Genomic DNA, 20,665 nt, shown 5'->3' with positions numbered 1-20,665 from the left:
TTATTGTTACATCAAACAGGTATCAGCACCATTATCTATACTTGCTACCATACACTCCTATGACTAGTAAAGAAGGTTTTCCATTTGTTTGTAAAACACAATTAGGTTAATTTAACAACTGTTATTGTTTCAAATTGATATCTTTAATATGCACATCCGAATAATTGTTACTGCTTACATACTGTACTGATGACGCTGACATTCTTTGTTTTAACTGCAAATTAACTGAACGAGCCATACAAGTATAACACTGATGAGTCTATTCCTTTTTAATATTGGACTTTTGTAAAGGAGATTACATAGGTTGCCAGTTCACTATTTTGACACTGTTGTTCGTTGTTTTTACTTTTATGCACTCTTTACATCATTATCACTACCGGCCAATCATGTTGCTGTTCTTGAGTGACACAACCTTTAGAGCCTATCTGCTTCTGTATCCCTTAGAGATTTCATGTGAAGAAAGAGATCAAGGGTGGGCTTCTACAACAGGATAGAATTTTTTTTTTTCTGAGGTTTGGGTTCCTTCCAGTTTTGCTTTAAAGTTCAAAATCCATAATTTGAGTGTCACAGGGTTCTAAATTATGAACCTATTACACTCTATTAATACCAAAACTTCCTTGTGGCTGATCATCACTCAACTGGAAAATTATCTACAAAACTCAGACCGATGCAGTTTGATATGTACCTCCTCATCAAAAAACCTGTGACCACCTGGTTTTATGGTAAAAGGAAATTTTCACATATGATCTTTTTACTTGAACTGCATACAAACAATGCCAAGAGCAAAGCGGGTTGCATAAGCTGCTGTAGTTTATTAATACAAAGTTAGGGAAGATACGAGCATAATCCTTGTTGTGACTTTGAAAGCCCCAAAGCAGATAGTCAATAACAGATAAGGAAAAAGACAAAAAGTTAAGTTCAACACACAAGCAATACAAACGTAGTGTTAGCCACCTGAGGCCAAACCAACTGTGTGGCGATAGCATCAGCAACCTAATGCATGTTAAAGCTATTTTTCAGCAACACAATCGGACCAGGGAGAACCCAACACAAGTGCTTTTACAGTTTGCAGATTCTGCGGTGTGCATTTCATGGGTGAACAAAGTCTTGCTATCAATCTGCAATAATAGCACCCACATTTCCTTTTTCCGATAGCTAATCGGTACACATCTTGAACCACACAGCGAAGGATTTATCACTTGATTTATAATGCATCAGCTAGCGGGTAAGTCAGAGTTTCAAGTGCTTAACGACTTTCCTATCAGGGCTAAAAAATTCTCCTGAGATGTAAGCAGAAAGTATCTCCAGAAACAAAAGCTTTAGGTAGGACATTATTAAACTCTAAAAACAACACAAAAAGAATCTCAGTTCAATTGAGAATCAGTTAGAGGTGTACAGGGTACAACCGATGACAGCATTTCGTCTTTGGTACAAGCGACTAACTGGATTTTTTTTTTAAACTCGAGTATGTTTATATACGTGAACCTACGCAAATGCATCAACTTTATATTAGGAACAACCGCATCAAATACAAAAGAAGCCTCCATAAAAATGAGAGACTCTGTGTTGAGTTTTTCATAAATTGGTGCAGGAGTTAAGGTGAAAATGTATTCAAGTGTTGTCTTGTAGTTAGAAACAGCATAATTGGAAAATGGCTGGCATTACAGAAGATTTTATTTTTTGCAATCAGATGTTCAACAAACCTCCCCCGCATAGAAAAGTTAAAGAATAATTTAGAGATGTACAGAAAGAGTACTTTAACTACAGCCAAAAAGAGGACGCGTATAATATGCACTGTAAAAAAAAGCAAGTGAAATATTAAGAATGGAAAATCCTTCTGGTGGCAGATAATTTGGCACGGATTGTGTATTGTGTGAAGCATCTCAAGTCTTTGCCACGCTCCTCTTAAAGTTGGTTTAAAATAGTCATAGATTAAAGAAATTATCAGTTACTGCACCGTATCACATTGTGTTTCAATGACTCTTGTTTCTTTATATGCTTAGACGAGAAAAATATCTTTAAAAATCCAATAAGGCCACAGCTCCCTAAATGCAATACAAAATAATAAGAAAGCGCTGCCAAAAGGTGAAAAACAAGTATGATTTAAAAGTGTTTTCATAAATTAAGAGCCTTTAAACTTAAATTCGTCTTGACTCTCTATGCTGTTTTTCAATACAAAAATCAGCACAAAACTATATCAATGGAGTTGAGTTTGAACAGCAAATGAGGTGTGAGGTCTCTTCTAGGAAGAAAGAGAAACTTCCTCCCTAGTGTTTCAAGCATAGCTACAGTGTGCAGAGAAAGAGGAGCAGCGAATCCCAGAGTTGAGGCACAAGTAGATTATCACAACTGTGTGTGTTTGTCGGAAATTGCATATACAAATTAGCAAGCACAATTTCCTTGGCTGTCAGAAGCCGAGTCTCTGTGAGAAGGGTTCCTGTGGTTAGACATCAAGCTTATGTCTCCATCAATGCTCTTGTTCATGTTGTCACAGATGACGTCCACCAGGCGCTCAAACACTTGCTTGACGTTGATGTTGTCCTTCGCGCTAGCCTCGAAGAACTGGAAACCTGGCGAAGAGTAATGGGAGCATGGATGAAAAACCAATGCAGTTGTGGGAAAACAACGGCCTGAGGGCCACATGCAGCACCCCAGGCTTTTTCACACAGCCCGCCATAAGAAAATGTTTAAATGACTATATATATTATATACATGACTAAATAAAGTACTACCAATAAAAATCATTTTTTTGCGCCAACTTTGTCCCAATTGTCCCTTTATGTGTCTACAACTAATATACTACTACAAAAATACTACAAAATTATTTCAAAACTAACTATTACATTGAGAGCATATAAACAGGGACTATTTTACTTTCATTCTGAAAAGAAAGAAAATCTATTGAAATACTACAAAAATACTACTGCAGAAATACTACAATACAAGAATACGATTACAAAAATACGACTACAGAAATATTGAGAAAATACTACAACAATAATGTAAAATATTGTTGTGGTAATAATTCATAGATACTTATAGATAGATGTAAGCAACAATCATAGATGGCTGAAATATGACAAAAATACCAGTACAGTAATACTATAATCCAAAAACAGTAATACAAAAATATCACAACAAAAATACTACGTATATACTATGAACATCCTACTATGGAAATTCTTTAAAAATACTACATAAAAATGCAGAAAATTCCATAAAAACCAGAATACTCCTATGTAGATACATGATAAATAGTTCTATATAAATAATACAAAAATACCTCTAAAATATAATTATGTAGTAGTAGTATTATACAAAAATACTACTCCAAAAATATCACATAAAAAATACCACAGATATTCAACATACAATTCTACTATGCAAATATTACAAAATACTACAGTAGAAACACTACAATAATACTACAACAGACTACTACTCCAAAAATATTGCATAAATGCCAAAGTTCCTAAAAAATATAACTACAATAATATCACAAAACTAGATATCAAATAAAGTGCTTAAAACAGGAACCTCATACTTTTTTTTTATATTATTTTTCTTTAAGAGTAAGTGTTTCAAAAACAATGCGATGAAACTAATTGACTTAAAAACAAATATGAAGAAATATACTATGTAGATGCTTGCATGCATGTGTATTTATAAATGAAAAAATTGGATGGGTCTCCAGGATCGGCCACTTGCCCAAATTTTTTAATCCGAGCAGCCCCACAACTCCAAATAATTGTCCACCCCTGCCCTAGAGGGTTTTGCCCGAAAGTGGAATAAAGATACCCAGGCGAACTGAAAAAGTGCAGCTTAATCTAGTCTGGTCGGCATATTTTGGCGTTACCTGTTGCACCTTTGCCGAGCCAGGATGAAATGAAGCGGCTATGTCAGGCCAGCTGAATTTTAGAATAAACCCCAATCTCAATCACGAATCTGAAAATGGAAATGTGTTCCCCATCGTTTTTTATGGCCGCTAAGCAACAGCTTCTTATGGAGTTTTATGAAGATGTAAAAAAATAAAAAGGGAAAAAAAACTCAAGAGAGCACCGTCATAACGAAAAAGGGGGGGGGAAACCTTGCAAACAATTGCAATCAAACCCAAGAAAGATAAACAAAAAATGTTTCCCTAGCGCCTCTGAAAAAAGCTCGTACTTGCACGAGCATTGTGAACGAGCAGAATAAGAGCCGGAATCATGACTTTAAGCCAAGAGATGGCAGCATAGAGTAAAAAGTTTCAAAATTCGTGCAGTTCCTTTTGCTAAATAACAACATAGCTTATATGTAAAATTGATTGCAGGATAAATGAAATAATGTTAGGTATAAATAAAGTCCATGGAAATTCTAAGAAACCTATTATGTTTTAAGCTGACAGACAGTAGAAGTGCTATATGTATCTCTGGGGATAATCTTAGCCTGGTTGTTACTCTAGTCTTGAGCAGGCTAGCTGGAGAGAATAAATCACCATAATAACTGAGCCAAGCTAAATTTAACCTGCTTTCATACAACCGACTAGAGGCTAAATTCAGCCAAACATACGCTGTCTCAAACCCTTATCTTGGCTTCGTGAGAGGATTGATGGCATGGATATCCAACTTAGAAATTTGACGCACCTAGATCCTCTGCCAGACGTTGGCCGTCTTCCGTCGGTATCAGCCGGTCATCCTCGAGGTCACATTTGTTACCAATGAGGATAACCTGAGCGTTGTCCCACGAGTAGGTTTTAATCTGCGTAGCCCTTTGGAAGCCAACAAGCGATTACAAAGACAAACCAATTCGATCAGATGCTGATACGCAATATTTTATACAATACGTACCAATCCTGAACTGCATTGAAAGACTCCTGGTTGGAGATGTCATACATGAGCAAGAAGCCCATGGCGCCTCTGTAGTAGGCTGTGGTGATGGTTCGATAACGCTCCTGTCCTGCTGTGTCCTGCATTTAAACACACAAACAATAAATATTTAAAATTATCCGGAGTTAGTGTTCAAATGTAAGCTTTCTTTGCTAGTCAAGCTAATCATTTAATATTTGAATATTATTCATGTTTAATAGTAGGGTGTTTTCACCATAAAAAGGCACTATAGTTCACAATATTGTGTTTGTATTTTTTCTTCCACATTAGAAATAACTTTGTGGTGATTTCAGGTATTGAGCTAGGTACAGAAGTCTCAGCTTATTGTAAACACACCTGAAAAGGTATACGTTTTTTTGAAAAGACACGTGACTTCTTTCAATTTTACAAAAATAAGTTTTGTTACAAGAAGAAACATGCTAAAAACAGAGAAGCAGTAGTAAACAAAGTATTCATTTCAAAGTAATCTGGAATGTATTAATGGAGCATTCGTTGACCATGCACAATAGGAAGGCTTAGACTATTTTGAGGTTTTATTCGAGATGTTTGAAGATTAAATACCTGTTCAAAATAAAGCTTTTTAAAGAAGCTATGACTCTTATAGCCTAGGATGCTGAATTTTACATATTACATATTTAAGCAATTTCTGGAGACAATTAATTGTCATACAAATAATTAGGATTGGTTTAAGATCAGGTAATTGTGTTATTGTAATCCTGTGCAGTCCTTTGAGACATTTTTGTGATTAAGGGCTATATAAGTAAATTTGACTTGACTTGACAAATACATTGTCAGGGTTTCCCTCCGCATTATATGCTACTATGACAGTATGATCGTAATATTACAGATACTGTACAGAAGAGCAATTTAATGGTCAAGAAATCATTACTTTAACATGCGTTTTTTTTTTTTTTATTAAAACAACTGCAACAGTGCAGGATTCCTGCATTGTGGTTCTCCGGAACATATTTTGTCTCCAAACACCTGGATTGAAGCTCCAAGTTAGCTGTGAGGTAGTGAAGTGTTATACTTATATACGGGGTCGTATTTGAGCTTAATCACATGTTTGTGGTAAGTGAGAATAAATCTGCCTTGCTTAACTAGCTTGATAACATGATCCTTAGCATTGTCATACAATTTCGGGATTGCGAGATACATTTTTTGCATGGTGGGTCGTACAGCATGTCTCTGAAGGCTGGTTTGTCAGCCGTATTGAACAGCAACATTTCAGTACTAATGTACCATGTAACAGGCATCATTTTACACTGTCTTGTTTGTATGTCATGACTTATGTGTAATCTTCAAGTAAATCCGATAGCCAAGCTGCAAATCTTAAAACTCAAAACAAAGCAGAGACATGTACCCGCTCTGCTGCTGTATCTACTGTAAGTGTGCTTGTTGAAATTGGTGAGTATTTTTTTTCTCATCCAAGCAACTCATTTATGTACTTTGTTTAATTTTGCACTTTTTTAATGAAAATTTGAGTCGGACTTTATGACCTGTTACCTCAACTGTGCATTGCTCCTCAAAAGGTAAATCCTGCACGGTTGCAGTTCTTTTTAATAAAACAAACTGATACTAATAACTTGACCATTAAATGCTCTTCTTGATTAAGGTGTAGAGGAAGTATATGTAATATTAAGCTGATATTACTCCAGTTCTGAAACACAGAACTGGAGTAGTAGTGGAATTGAGCAACCGTGTGGATAAGAGAGTACTCGGTTGGTTTGGACACATGGAGAGGATGGATGAGGAGCGAATGTTGAAGAGGATCTACAGAGCAGAAGTAAATGGAAGGCCGCGATTGACGTGGATGGATGGTGTTGTGAGTGCTCTGCAGGAACGAGGTCTAAATCTAGTAGTTGGTGTTGTGAAAGGATAGTGGGATGTTTGGACGCGTTCTAAGGGATGGGCAGGGCACCTATATGATGCGGCAGGGGTAAACCAGTGAAAGCTGTCGGGCCCAGCTGTTGAACAGAAGAGTGTGTTGTGTCACCCTGACCCGAGTGACATGGCTTTCTTGTGTCCTGTTTCATCTGGAGGGACGAAAGCATAACCAACTTAGGTGCCAAGGTGCTTAATTTGTTTAGGCGTTTGGGCATTTGGGTTGGCCATGGTCCAAAAATCTTTGTGTGTGTTTTTTGTTTTTCCCTTTTTTAATTTTCTTTGTTTTTGAGTATGTGTTTGTCTTGCTGTCGGTCACCCCTCTCGAGGGATATGACCAGGGTAGATAGTAGATGGATAGCAATAGTACAGTTGTAAATGTTTGGTGTTTGCACATGGGAAATAAAGACAAAGGAGTGAGACCGTGGCGGGAGTTGGTTACTTAGTAACATTTTTCATTTACATCAGGGTCGTGTGCACGTGTGTTCGTGCATGCTTATTTGTCTGACGTTTCACAACACAGGAAAGAGCAGAGTGTTGTCTGGGTAACCCTGGGGGCAGTCAGGGTTATGAATGTCCAATTACAGTGACGACTAAAGGTCGCTCATCCAAAATCCTTCCCTTTGTAATGGTGGAGGGGAAGACCTTTTTTCAGTCTTACACCAAAATGGGTAATGGAGTAATCCCTTGCTATAACATGGTTTACCGTATTTTCTGCACTATAAGGGCACACCAGATGAAAAGGTGCAACCCCCCGCCTCCCAAAAAACAGTCTTTTGTCATACATTTTTTGTATACAGTGCAAGGCGCATTTAATCAAAACTAATTAAAATTAATTAATTTATTTTGTAACAAATAACTACTTTACAGTCAAAACAATAACAAGCAGAATGCAGTACACAATGCCTAGGCAAATCCACAAAACAATGAAAAGTAAACCACCTAATAGCAAGGGATTACCATAAGCGGTTAGTGTAAAAGACCTCAAAAATATTCAGCAGTTGTTTTTTTACAGATACGACACTCATCATCCAAAGGGAATTCACAAATTTAATACTGAGAGCTTGCACAACCTTTAATAGCCATTGAATCAATCAAAGAGGAATCCATTTATGGATTGATAAAGATTTTGACCTAAAAAACTTTCCTAATGTACTTCTTGGCAAATATGCTCGGGAAAAAAATATATCAAGAGTGTCGTTAATATTGAATCTTACGGCAACTTTTTCAAATAATTGTTGAATTTTAAATGTATTGATCTTGTATGTTTTCTTCTGATTTTGAATGAGTTAGGCCCAGAGAATAGAGGGTAAAGGAAGAGGCATTTTAAAGTTTCCGATTCAGCATAGTACCTTTGGGCTCATGGCTATAGACAGATGATGGTTTATGATAGCTGTGGTTATAATGCAGTGTCCAAACAAACCACTAAACCAGATTTCACCCAAAAAGTTATACAAAACTGTTTTTTTGAATATGTAATGTGTGAAGTCAAGCAACTGCAGTAAAATGACCCTCAGAGACTGTTGACGTCAGCAGGACTATCTAATGACATGAGTCACTTATGTTTTTATGGAATACCCAAACAAAAGCTCCATACGGAAGATAATCCCTGCACACACACACACACGACTAAACTCACAATGACACATCCGAATGCATGCGCAAAGAAACTGATCAGAGTGTTAACATTTTAATTTGTAAAATTAGAAAAATCCCAAGCAATTTAGCACAGACACTGTATTATGCCAAATTACTACAAAAAGCAATGAACATCTTTGATTGAGTAGGATTGGTTTCCAAACTTTTATGAAAAGATCAGAAAAGCATCGGTTTGTAAATGTTATGTTTTCAGGCACTCACAATGTACACACTTAAATTTTGTTTTGAGGGGCACTGCTAACTTTGAAGTGTTGATGTTGAAGATTTGTCTGCATTATGTATTAGCAGTGCAGCACGGCAGATGAGTGGTTAGCGGCACTGTTCTGAGTTCATGGGTTCAAATCCAGCTACCAGTCTTCCTCTGCGGAGTTTGCATGTTCTCCCCGTGCTTGCGAGGGTTTCTTCTGGGCACTCCGGTTTCCTCTCACATTCCAAACATATGCATGTCAGGTTAAAGAGCCGGTCCAAATTGTCCTTAAGTGTGAATGAGCGAGTGAGTTGTCTGTCTCTGTGTGCACTGCGACTGGCTGCCGACCAGTTCAGGGGGTCCCCTACCCGCTGCCTGAAGATAGCTGGGAAGGGATCCAGCACCCCCGCAACCCTAATAAGGATAAGCGGAGCAGATAATGGATCGATGAATGGATATGTATTAGCAGCCAAAGCCCATATGAATACAAATGGTCCTGGCATCTGTGCCCTTCAACTACTTTACGACAGTTCACAGCACAGTTGCTTGTGGATTGTTGCCGATGTGGCTCAAACTTGACAGAGGCGGTTGTGAGTAAAAAAAAAAAAAAAAAGCATGGTTCACTCAGAGCAGAATCACTATTTTCATTTAAGTCATTTAAATAACCAGTTTTGTTACAGTGGGTGCTTTCAGACTTAACATTTTAAAGCTGAGACAGCAGCTCTGTTTTCTTATACATTATACAATTGCTTAATTTCAGTTCAGAAGTGTTTGGGGATTTGTAATTACTTATTTCTGTCAGCATTGAAAAGAAAATAATGATAAGATATACTAAGACTTGCAGAAATTCAACTATTGCAGAAAGTTTGGGAACACAGCTCCAACCCTCCAAATACTGCTTTGTGTTTGTTAGGTTAGGAGCCACATTTGATAATGCATAAGTCGATTGCACAGTATGGTATTATTTCGCCTAACCGATAGCTAATTTCAAAGTTTTGTTGTAATTAGGCATTGAAAGCATTTTGTCCACATGAAGCCAAATTATACTTTTTTGAGTCCCTTAGCGATATATTTGCAGTTTATACTTTGTGTGTGAAAGGTGTATATTTGCACAGAGATCACAACGCACATCTGCATGCCAAAGAAAGGGGATAAAAACATTGTGTGCACAACGTGTGCATGTGTTTGTACAATACACGAATCTCCGGTGGAGGGGCCATGTGTTGCATTATCAGTCACGCCTGTACTCATGATGCACTCAAGGGAGACTGGTAGCTGGCAAGGAGGGATCAGCAACAGCAAAAATAACAAACAACCCCCCCTAAAAAAAAAGATAAATATTCTTTAGATCAATGTGGAACCAACATGAATTGGATGTTCAGATACCTCATAATTAACAATAAATGTGTAGGCCAAAAATAAGAGCATAAATATATGCTAATGTAATACAGCATAACTTTGTTGTCATCACCACATGCTGATACTGTAGGAAACTTCCTCTGCTTCCTGAACTTAGGAAATACTGGTCTGTGTGCCATTTAAGACGAAACAGGACCGGGCGGACGAGAAAGGCCACATTCTGAGAAACCAAACAAATTATGAAGCCATTTTGGGAAATGTTTTTTCACGCATCACATTAGTTCACAAACACTCGTGGTACAAGGAAGTGGGTGTGTGTTTTGGTGTGGACACATCATTGCAATGGCTTCTACATTATTAGTTCACGTGAATCATCTGTTTGATTAGTATTAACAATGTAAATTAAAAGGGTTGTGAACAACTCCTGAAATCAATACGATGCAAGAGCTATACAAATGAACAGGACCTGACATTACCATTCAATGTGTTTAAATTGTTAGTTGTGATGGCCTGCCACTTACAACACACATCACCAACTGAGCTATAAGCACAGTGTTAATGTGATGTGTGTGGCAAGGCCACACAACTATTAATCTCCTCCAAAATGTTATTATTCCATCTTCTTCCGTAAAAGTTTGGCTTGCTTCTTCTCCCAGACCTTATGGAGTACCTCAACGATTCATAAGCCAAAAATTCTGGCCCAAACGGGAATCGTGTGCTATGACCTGGGTAAGCGATAACAATTACCATGACAACACAGGATCCCTACAAAGACGATTTTTTCCCCCCATAGACATGAATGGGTTTTGAGATTTCCCCAAGCGGAATACATGGGCCCATTCATTTCAATGGGTAGCCATGGTAACCAGGGAGTTTCCAGAGGTGGCTTGAGGGGGCCCTGACCCACATTAACTTCAACCATGGGTAAATGGTGAATGCTAATGAGCGGATGCTAGCGAGTGGATGATAACAGCTATGTGCGCCGCCAGCCCAAGTATTAGCGCAAGCTAGCTGTAAACACTGTTGGCGATGAGTTGGGCTGGCATTGCCAGCCCAAATATTTGCTGGGATTGGCTGATGCTATGCTTTCTCATGTTAGCTGTAAACACTGATTGGTCAATGCTAACTGCTTCTCAAAAGTGATGCTAACGGCTAAATGTTAAATGCTTCATGCTTCATGCGATGGGCCAATTCAAATAGAATAATTTTTTTTATAAAGTGTAATAACAGTGTTATTACAATGTTATTACCATGAATTTGATTTTTTTAACCTTCCACAAGGCATATCCTTGTTGCTAACAATTAAGGGCCCATCTGAAATAAACTAGATCAGCGAATACATTTTCGATCCAAATGGATATTAATGACGGAGGCACAGCGGCTGAGTGGCTAGCGTGTCCGTGGCAAGGTTCTGAGGTCATGGGATCAAATCCAGCTACCAGCTCTCCTGTGTGGAGTTTGCATGTTCTCCCCGTGCTTGCGTGGGCTTCCTCCGAGCACTCCGGTTTCCTCCCACATTCCAAAAATATGCATGCAAGGTTAATTGGGTGATTAAACGAGGGAGTTGTCTATCCCTGTGAGCCCTACGACTGGCTGGCAACCGGTTCAGGATGTCTGCTGCCCTCTGCCAGATAGCTGGGATGGGCTCCAGCACCCCCGCGATCTTGCTGAGGATAAGCGGTGTAGATAATGGATGGACTGATAGATAGTAATGGTAAGAGCACCGAATCCTAACCACCAGGCTGCTAGGGACATGGACGGTTGTTCAGAACTTCAATACATTGAATGCAAAGAGAATTGAACACGGATCGCAATGGGCAGAGTGCTGGATCCTTTCCTCTAGACAAGTAAAAACAGACGACAAATGAAAAGATAATAGGTCTCATTATCACATTACCTTCAGTGACGTTACCAGATATGTTCGAGTAGAAGGAAAGTAGTTTCACTTTTTCTCATCTCAAACCAAACACAGTAAGTGACAAACGTTTTAAATATGTATAGCCATGCATTCATTTATAACTTTCAGGACGACAAAATAACTTTCCACAATTCCGTTCTTTTACTTCAGAACTGTCATAATACTTTCCACGATGATTTTCTTGCCATTCAGTTGAGAAACTCATGCCTCCGTGAAGACTTTTTGAGTCAGCTGTACCACGGAACGTTTTAATGTCTGTCAATATTCTCATGGCCCGGCCCAATAATCACATCAACAATTTATTACTGTGAATAACAGTGTGATCATGACAAAATACCAAATGCCTTTTCATGTGTCATCAGTATTCCTACGAGTGGATCCGACACACTACACGCTACGATATGTGTTCGATTTCTGTTGTATCTTGCATTCTATGCAATTGTGATCATTGGTTTATTCTGACTGATCAATGAGCTAATACGGCACTTTAATAGGTTTTGTGCAACGCTAGCCCTTACAGTAGTTTTCATTCCATGCGACTCACATGAAAAAAGTATCACAATGGCTATTTTTAAGGGGGTGCCCCCATAATCCAGTGTGCTCTATAGTGCAGAAAATATGGTAATCAAGCTTCAATTGATTTTCATTAAATTTAGGATTACTCCAGCGAATTATTTGACAGCAACACCTTTTTGGGCCCAAGAGTAGCTAAGAGTACGAGTTCAGAATAGCAAACCAGTTTGTGTGTTTTATTTGCATTTTACAAGGACGCAAAAACGCTCACCCAGATCTGCAGTTTAATCCTTTTGTCGTTGCGGAAGACGGTCTTGACTTTGAAGTCAATGCCGACGGTGCTCACGAAGGCTGAGGTGAAGGAGTCGTCTGCGTAGCGGAACAGGAAAGAGGTTTTCCCCACGCTGCTGTTGCCGATAATCAGCAGCTTGAACATGTAGTCAAAGTTTTGGTCTGCCGCATCCTTTTGGGAGGGTTGCTGTTGGAGGCGTGAGTCATTTGACGCCATCTAGGGAGGGATAACAGACAAAATATCAATGTTTAAAATGTTGTGACTTAGTATTGATGACGTTTATAAAAATGACTTGGGATCAGCTCCCATTAAGTTGGCATTTACTAATGATTTGACATTTAATTATGATCCGTGTTATCATGATGGTGACTGCTGACAGAAAAACTGATTTTTACTACCCATTTGCCAAAATCTAGTTATGAAATCCAACTTTACTTAAAAAACTGACATGCGGAGTCCCCCAGGGGTCTATCCGTGCAACACTTATTAAAACATTAGGTTTCCATTGAGTCAGGCCATTCAAAACAGTGGTTTGCTTACAGTCAACAGCATGCTGAAATCACTTACTGGTTAGCTTGTCACTAGATTTGTTGACCAGTAATTATGCTAACACATTAGATTCACTCCGACAATTCACTCTGACTGTGTTTATAGTGAACTGCTAGATGGAATCTGATTTCCGCATGCGGCTCTTTGGTGCTCCCTGGTGCTTTTACAAAAATGTTTGATAATGGAAAATTATATGGTCTCTGTAGGATAGCAAACACAACTAAAACATTCTAAATGTTTTCCCAATGAAAACAGTATATTTAAAGACCATGATTAAATCTTCACGGATCCGTAAAAAGTGTTGCTGTAATATCATTGTTTCATTTTATTTGTTTTTTTCCCCTTTTGTTTTCAATGAATTGCCAAAGCCATTTAAATAGTGGGCTTGCTTTCAAGCAATAACTTAATAAATAACTTAATAAATTGAAGAAGCATTGAACTGTATAGGATTTGGCTGCAGCATTATGAGGCTGCTGATAATTGTGAAATTAAGATAACAGTCTTGCTCTCATATTACAAGAAGTTTAGACAATTTGTCTGTCAGCAGGCCCCATTGTGTGTGTGCTGTTTTAGGAAGCAGAGAATCTGAACTGCTTATCAGAGCTTCCATCCCCAAGGCAAACAATGCTGATCAATCATTGTGGCTCAGCCCTGCCTGGTCTCCCTGATGAGACTCGTTGCCCTGGAGATGAGACATGGACTCAGCTTCCAGCAATACACATTAATGTTCAAAAGCAGACAGTTAGTCGAGCTTTTAACTGGCCGTGGAGTGCAGAGTGGTGTCTATCACTCGGATATAAGGAACTGGATCTGCCTAAAGCAGTATGTACACATGCAGGAGACTCATTTATAAGAGAGGCTCTGTAAAACACAGCGAGTCAATATTCTGACATGATAAATTGGCCTTGGTGCTACTTTAGAGTCAAATTGAACAGACATTTATGAAACTTCTGATCACAGTAACTCAATTTTTAGTAAAACGTTTTTGTGCAAACACCCAATAATTTTCCCCTTTAGTTTGGGGTAGGTTGCAGTCGGACACTAAGAAAAATACGTTCCCTACACATTGAGATCATCAGATAGCAGTTTTCTGTGTTCATATCGCAATACATATTACTTGTAAATTTTACTCAAAGAGTTGCAAGGATCATCCTTCAGAAAGAAGATTGTCACACAAATTGCTTGACATCCTTTTTGTATACATTGTCATCCAAAAAATAGTTTTATCAGTAATTTCCATATGAACTTGCAACAAAAATAATGACTATTGGACTAAGAAAATGCAAAGTGTTGTAATCTTGTGAATGGATAGATGTACTGCAGATTAACTTCTGTATGTGATGACGTGTATCTTCATTTAGAATGGAATCCAGTTCAGACTAAATCAGCAATCCTTGGCACATTTAAGAATCTGCCTGTCTAATTGCTGATAAATCCTTTACTACAGTTGAGTCTCTGACCATAATATCAATGCACGCATACGCTATATTTAGTGTGGTAGTTTTAGTTTGCAGTGGGGCCTTAATGTGTGAAACTCAAAACATGCGTACTATTACAAGTACATCTTCCTAAGCACCATAGTCTATTGTGCATAGAACACTGCTTTTTTGTAGATGGGGCTCACACATAATGCTGTTGGATTTATTATCATCATTAAAACCACTCTGACAATAAAGCCTTGCGGAGCTTTACACCAAGTGATGTTGAAATGGATGTTAGAGCATACATAGACCATAAATGCACAACCTGCAAACAGTTTGATAAAGTAATGAATCGATTTTCCAGTCCGAGTTTTGGTCATTTCTTAAGACATTCCCCAAGTCCCATGATGCGGAAGGGGATAACATTGATCCACCTACTTTAAAAGTAACTTTTCCCATTTTCCTTCCCATTAGCTCATCATAAGCCGGAGTTAAGCTGTAAACTCAGTCACATGTTCTTCATGTTTACTGTGTATGCCTCAAATAGCCTGCAGGCAAATACATATCTGTTGTCTTTTGCACATTTAGAAAAATACTTATTATTGGAGTTGGCAACTGTCAGAATAACATGCTGTCTAAAGTCGTATGGTGTAAAACAACAAGTGCAAAAACAATACCAGTTACGGAGTATTTACTTTTAATACTTAGTGTCATTTTAAACACGGTAAATAATTAAAACTGACACACCAAGGACAGCAACAAAAAGAAAAAGCACCATTAACAATACCATCAGTGGGAAATATGAGTATTTAATACAATAAACAATAAAATGTGACGTAACGCAAACTCACACTAAACAGAAATGTTTAGAAGAACGCATTAACCCAAGCGCCGACCTTCTAATGTTTTTCTGTTTACCTACACTTAAACATATTTGCCCCAGGGGACGTTATGCCCGTTCAATGCATTTTACATTTTCTGTTACAAAATACAGAAAGTCAATTTAGTGTGTCACGATGGATGGCCGGGTAGAACTTTTTGGCTGGGTTCAATTGTAACTTTTGGCCTCCTTGTGTAGTTTTCATGTTTTCCCCATGCATGTATATTGTTTGAAAAGACTGGTCAAAAATGTCTTCAACAAGAATACGGACCCTAATTGGAAGCATTTAGACTTGAGGCTGTTAATTCTTCAAAAGGAAGATCTGCTAAAATTAATGACACCACCAATTATTCTATAACATTCTGCGCAAATTGGCTTACAAATAGGGGTGGATAAAGAAAAAAAAACAACCAAAATGGAAGCAAATGAAAAAAATACTCCAAAATGAAAAGAGAAAAGAAAAACCTTTACATTTTTATACAAACACATTAACACTGAAAAACACAGAAAATAAAAATGAAAATATTGATAAATCTACAAAAAAAACAAAAAACAATTGTATCTTTTTCCTTATGGTCAACAAATTTAAAGTCAACAACACGCAATCCCCCCAAAAATGCATTTCAACCAATCACAAGTGAATAAAGGCGTCTTGGAGGCAACCAGCTGTTGATTGGTGGGTAGTGGCTCCCTTGGTTCCCTTGTAAGGGCTAGTTCATAGAGCCGTTTTGTCCATGTTTTTTTATTTCGGACCATTAGTAAATACTATATTTGTAATTGCTATCCAACTACATGGCAGTCTCTAATTTGAATGGCGACATGATCCGAAAGGACGTAACGTAAACAACTCGGAGAAGAGCGGAAAAATACTTTAGTAACAGAAACGGCAGAAAAAATAAGATTGTTACATAACCCAGTTACTGGAAAAATAACGCCATGACGTAACAATTTACCTATGCGATTTTAAATCTTGCGGCTGCATTTCCCTGGACATATGACTTTTGGATTTTTTGTGTGTTGTGAACATATTTGTAGATCTGAATAATATGTGTTTAAATATTTTTTAGACAAATTTCTCCCCCACTGGGAAACGCTACCTATATATTTTGCATGATCCATAACAAATATGTAAACCTTGCACTAATACACATTTCATAGTGCCTTGTTAGTATGTAGCATGTACCTGTCTTGGGCGCAACCCATAGGGGGTGATGACGCTTCATAGGACAGTGCCATACAAACTAATGCCAGCTGCTGACAATCATGAGGGAAGAAGAAAGGTGGTAGCAAAGAGAAGCCAATAGGGAGCTGCATCAGTTTTATATTTACAAGTGCGGTGCGTAATTTGAGGTGTCTTTAAAAAGTGTAAAATATTTTCTCTATCAATTATGTGTTAACAATGCCCTACTGAGTTCAAAGAGCCTTTATACATTTTTCACTGCACCTTTCTGTTTTAATCTTACTTTTATCGATGGTGTTCCAATCATGCTGAAGGGAAGTAGTGGGGACAGAGTAATATCACACACGTGGTGGTGGTTAACTTTAGCATAGAAATGGTGAAGAAAAACGGACTGTTTCAAATACAGTCCAAATGCCAACCCAAACCTACCCAAAAAAAAAAGAAAAATGGAGAACTTATTTCGATGGCTTCCAAAGATTTCACATACTCGCACGCGCGACAAGATTAACTTGTGAGAGGCTGGAATAATGATAGAGTCAGCAAGGTTACATACTTCAATAAAACATTAGGAGAAAAATGACAACAATTTCAAGCATTTACAAATACTTTACCCAGAATTCAAGCATTTTCCAAGCACCCATAGAAACCACGTTAGTAGCTAGGACGACGAGGGTTTAAAATATTTAACTCTTCATGTAGAAATGGATTTGTGCAGAGTGTCAATGATTAAAAATGTCATATTTTGTAGTTGCTAGTGAAAGTGAGCAGGTTCTCCACCACTGACTCCGAGGAAATGTCCACCTTAGTGTTAATCCGGGGCAGCTGTCACATTGTGGTCAAACCTCTCTCATCGAGAGCAGCGAACGCAAAGGAGCAGTTAAGGTTTTACCCCCGAAGCGAAGCTGCTCACCTTTTGCTTCAAAGGTACAGCGAAAGAAGACCCCCGCCTCTCCCAAAAATGTGCTTTGCGGGGACGGAAGGTGGTGCAGGAAAACAACTCAAGGAAGGAAACGGCTTACCTTCATACGGAAGTCCAAGAAACTTGCTCTTGCTATCTTCCCTCCACCTTTGAGCGAGATGCCAGTTGTTGCGGCAAAAGTAGTGAAGCTTCCAAAAGTCTTCCTCTGTCCAGGACAACAATGGAAGAATACGAGGCGGTTTGCTTCCGCCCGTGGATCCCAGCTGCTTGCTCTGCTTGTATGTGGAACAGAGGAGCGTGCGTAAGCCACATGAGGTTTTGTGTGATGTGAGAGCGCGTGCGCAGCCTGGCGGGCTGGTTGGGCAACCAGGCGTGCGCGTGAGAGCCACATGCGCTCACGATCTCCTCAAACATAAGACAGTCCGACTAATGGGCGTAACCACACTGTTTTGGGAGGTGCTCAGACACCTCCAAATTCAACCCAGGCACCCCCAGAAATTAAAGCATCCGTCCTCTAACCATGGACAGAATAGACTTAAACGTGAAGAAAATTGTTAGATTTTTTTTTCTGAAGTCAAACAAAACAAAAATATAAACAACGACGGAAATCCTCTACTGCCCTTGAATGGTTCAGTCCATTTGATTCCTGGCACCGCTTTCGATATTTCGTATTGTAGTGTTACGGGTGGAAAAAATTCACCAGGCAGCACTTGCCCAAGACACACCACAGGAAATGGTGACCCTAAGATCCTAGTGATTAAGGGATCCACACCCACAGAGTTACTGTTGTTCTAAAACTTTTTGTAGTATCTCTGTATGTTGTGGTATTACTGTAGTTCTATTTTTATATAACTTTTGTCGTATTTTTGCAACATTTGTTTTGTACAATGTCAATAATAGATTTTGTTGTAGTATTTCTGTATTATAACTGTAGTTGTTGTATTTTTATAGTATTTCCATCATGGAACCTTTGTAGAAGTATTTTTGTAGTATAATTATGTGGGAGTATTTTTGTTTTTAGTTTTTGTATCATTTTGCACAAGTATTTCTGAAGTGTTTCTATACTTTTATCCTTGTAGTATTTCATTGGTATTTGTTAATATTACTGTAGTTGTTCTTTTAGTATTTCTGTAGTATTTTCTGTACCATAGTATTACTGTAGTAGTATTTTTGTATTATGTTTTAAGTATTTTTACTTATCAGAATGAAGACAAAGTTATTAGGTCCCTGTTTTCGAGCACTAAATTGGATATTTATTTTTGGAGTAATACTGTAGTATATATGTAATATTTCCGTGGAAGTATAATTGTTACAGACACATAAAGGGACAATGGGGGCAAAGTCAGCACAAAAAACATTTTTTTTTGGTAGAACTATATTTACTGGTAGTTTAATGCCATTATATTTTGACCAGTCTTGTTTGGTGGGCCGAATGAAAAAAAACTGACGGGCCACATGTGGCCTTTGGGCCATAGTTTGCCGCAACCCAAAGCTCTGAACATAAACTCGCCTATGCCACAGACTGTCCTTTCTTCACAAATAATTTATGAGGAATTGTTCATACTTACCGGTACTTAGTTCTACTATCTTGCGTAGAGAGAGTCCACTCCTTCAAATTTCTGGGTGTGCACATCTCCGACGACCTCTCCTGGTCTGCAAACACCAGAGCGGTGGTGGGGAAGGCCCAGCAGCGACTGCACTTCCTGAGAGTGCTCAGGAAAAATAATCTAAAACAGCAGCTGCAGGTGTCATTTTACAAAGCCACAGTGGAGAGCATTCTAACATACTGCATTACGGTGTGGTATGTTGGGTGCACAGCAGCAGACAGGAAAAAGCTCCAAAGGGTCATCAAAACAGCCCAGAAAATCGTCGGTTGCTCTCTGCCCAGTCTGGAGGACATTGCCTGCTCTCGCTACCTCAGCAGAGCAGAAAACATCATCAAGGACTTTTCTCACCCCGGCCACCACCTCTTCGACCTGCTGCCTTCCGGCAAGCGCTACAGGTCACACAAAGCAAAAACAAACAGACTCAGAGACAGTTTCTTCCCCACAGCCATTACCACCCTAAACAGACACCGCACAAAAAACTGAAAACTCTTGCAAAAAACTACCTCACACGAATGTAAAATGGTACTCATGCCTATGTTCTTACACATGCTGACTGCACTATGTTTGTTCACTGCTCAAAACAGACACCGCACAAAAAAACGGAAAACTCTTGCCAACACTACCTCATACGAATATGATGGTACTCATGTCTATGTTCTTGCACATGTCGACTGGACTATCTTTACTGCTCACCATGCACAATGTCTGGCCATTTCTTTTTTATGCACTATGATGGCTATGTTTTGCACCAATGCATATGCTGACTATTTTTTTGCACTATGATGACTTTTGCACCAAATGCAATATTGCACAACCCTTACGATACCAACGGTATCACGACAACACTGTATGTAACATCCCACATGCCGACATTTCTTGTGTATATACCATGTAAATTATAACTATAGCCTTATCCCCCTTGTTTTATAACATTATCTTCTCTGTTCCTTTATCTTCTGGCTCATACCTCACTGTGAATGTGTAAAACTGGAGTGTCATGCCCAATTTCGTTGTCACAATATATTAACCCATTTTGTAACAATGACAATAAAGGTATATTCTATTCTATTCTATTCTACACAAGTTCTTACGGGGCTACCACGCTGGAGACCCTTGCACTACATAGCACAGCAGCATCTAGTGGTCTGTATCACTGGAAGGGATATGCTGATAAAAATAGTTGTGGCGCATACTAGCAACACATTTAATTCTTGAACAAAGATAATGTTGTACGAAATGGTTAATTTCTTTCGTGCACATCATTTTTATCCCAGAGTGGGTCACATACAGTATGCTTCACGACATACCCGTAAACTACCTGCCAGAAGCAGGGAGCGCTTTTTTTTATCCTGTTAAATTAGAAGTTGTCAAAATGTTTGACTGGTAATTAATATTCACAATTTCTGTACATGTAGGCTATGTGGAAATAATT

At 38.5% G+C, this 20,665-nt stretch overlaps 1 protein-coding gene across 1 annotated transcript; it reads right to left on the bottom strand.

Moving 5' to 3' along the window:
- Nucleotides 1-792: 792 nt before the first annotated feature.
- rab3db (RAB3D, member RAS oncogene family, b) lies at nt 793-18,027 on the bottom strand. The gene is made up of 5 exons (XM_088343894.1): nt 17,727-18,027; nt 12,657-12,893; nt 4,827-4,945; nt 4,623-4,747; nt 793-2,570 (listed from the first exon to the last, which is right to left on the bottom strand). The coding sequence occupies exons 1-5, from the start codon at nt 18,015-18,017 to the stop codon at nt 2,383-2,385; spliced, it is 960 nt and encodes a 319-aa protein (XP_088200020.1). The 5' UTR covers nt 18,018-18,027; the 3' UTR covers nt 793-2,382.
- Between the last annotated feature and the right edge of the window lie 2,638 nt (nt 18,028-20,665).

This window comes from Urocampus carinirostris, chromosome 1 (assembly GCF_059441175.1).
Source record: "Urocampus carinirostris isolate Australia breed hairy pipefish chromosome 1, RoL_Ucar_1.0, whole genome shotgun sequence".
Lineage (NCBI taxonomy): Eukaryota > Metazoa > Chordata > Actinopteri > Syngnathiformes > Syngnathidae > Urocampus > Urocampus carinirostris.
This window is presented reverse-complemented; position numbering and strand designations above follow the sequence as displayed.

What these genes read in the sequence shown, in the direction of transcription:
- rab3db (XM_088343894.1), bottom strand. Translation starts at nt 18,017, where the DNA reads ATGTGGCTCTCACGCGCACGCCTGGTTGCCCAACCAGCCCGCCAGGCT. An exon ending in TCTTGGACTTCCGTATGAAG is followed by an intron (nt 12,894 to 17,726) that starts GTAAGCCGTTTC and finishes ATCCCTCCCTAG; the next exon opens with ATGGCGTCAAATGACTCACG. An exon ending in GGATTAAACTGCAGATCTGG is followed by an intron (nt 4,946 to 12,656) that starts GTGAGCGTTTTT and finishes GTTTAAATGCAG; the next exon opens with GACACAGCAGGACAGGAGCG.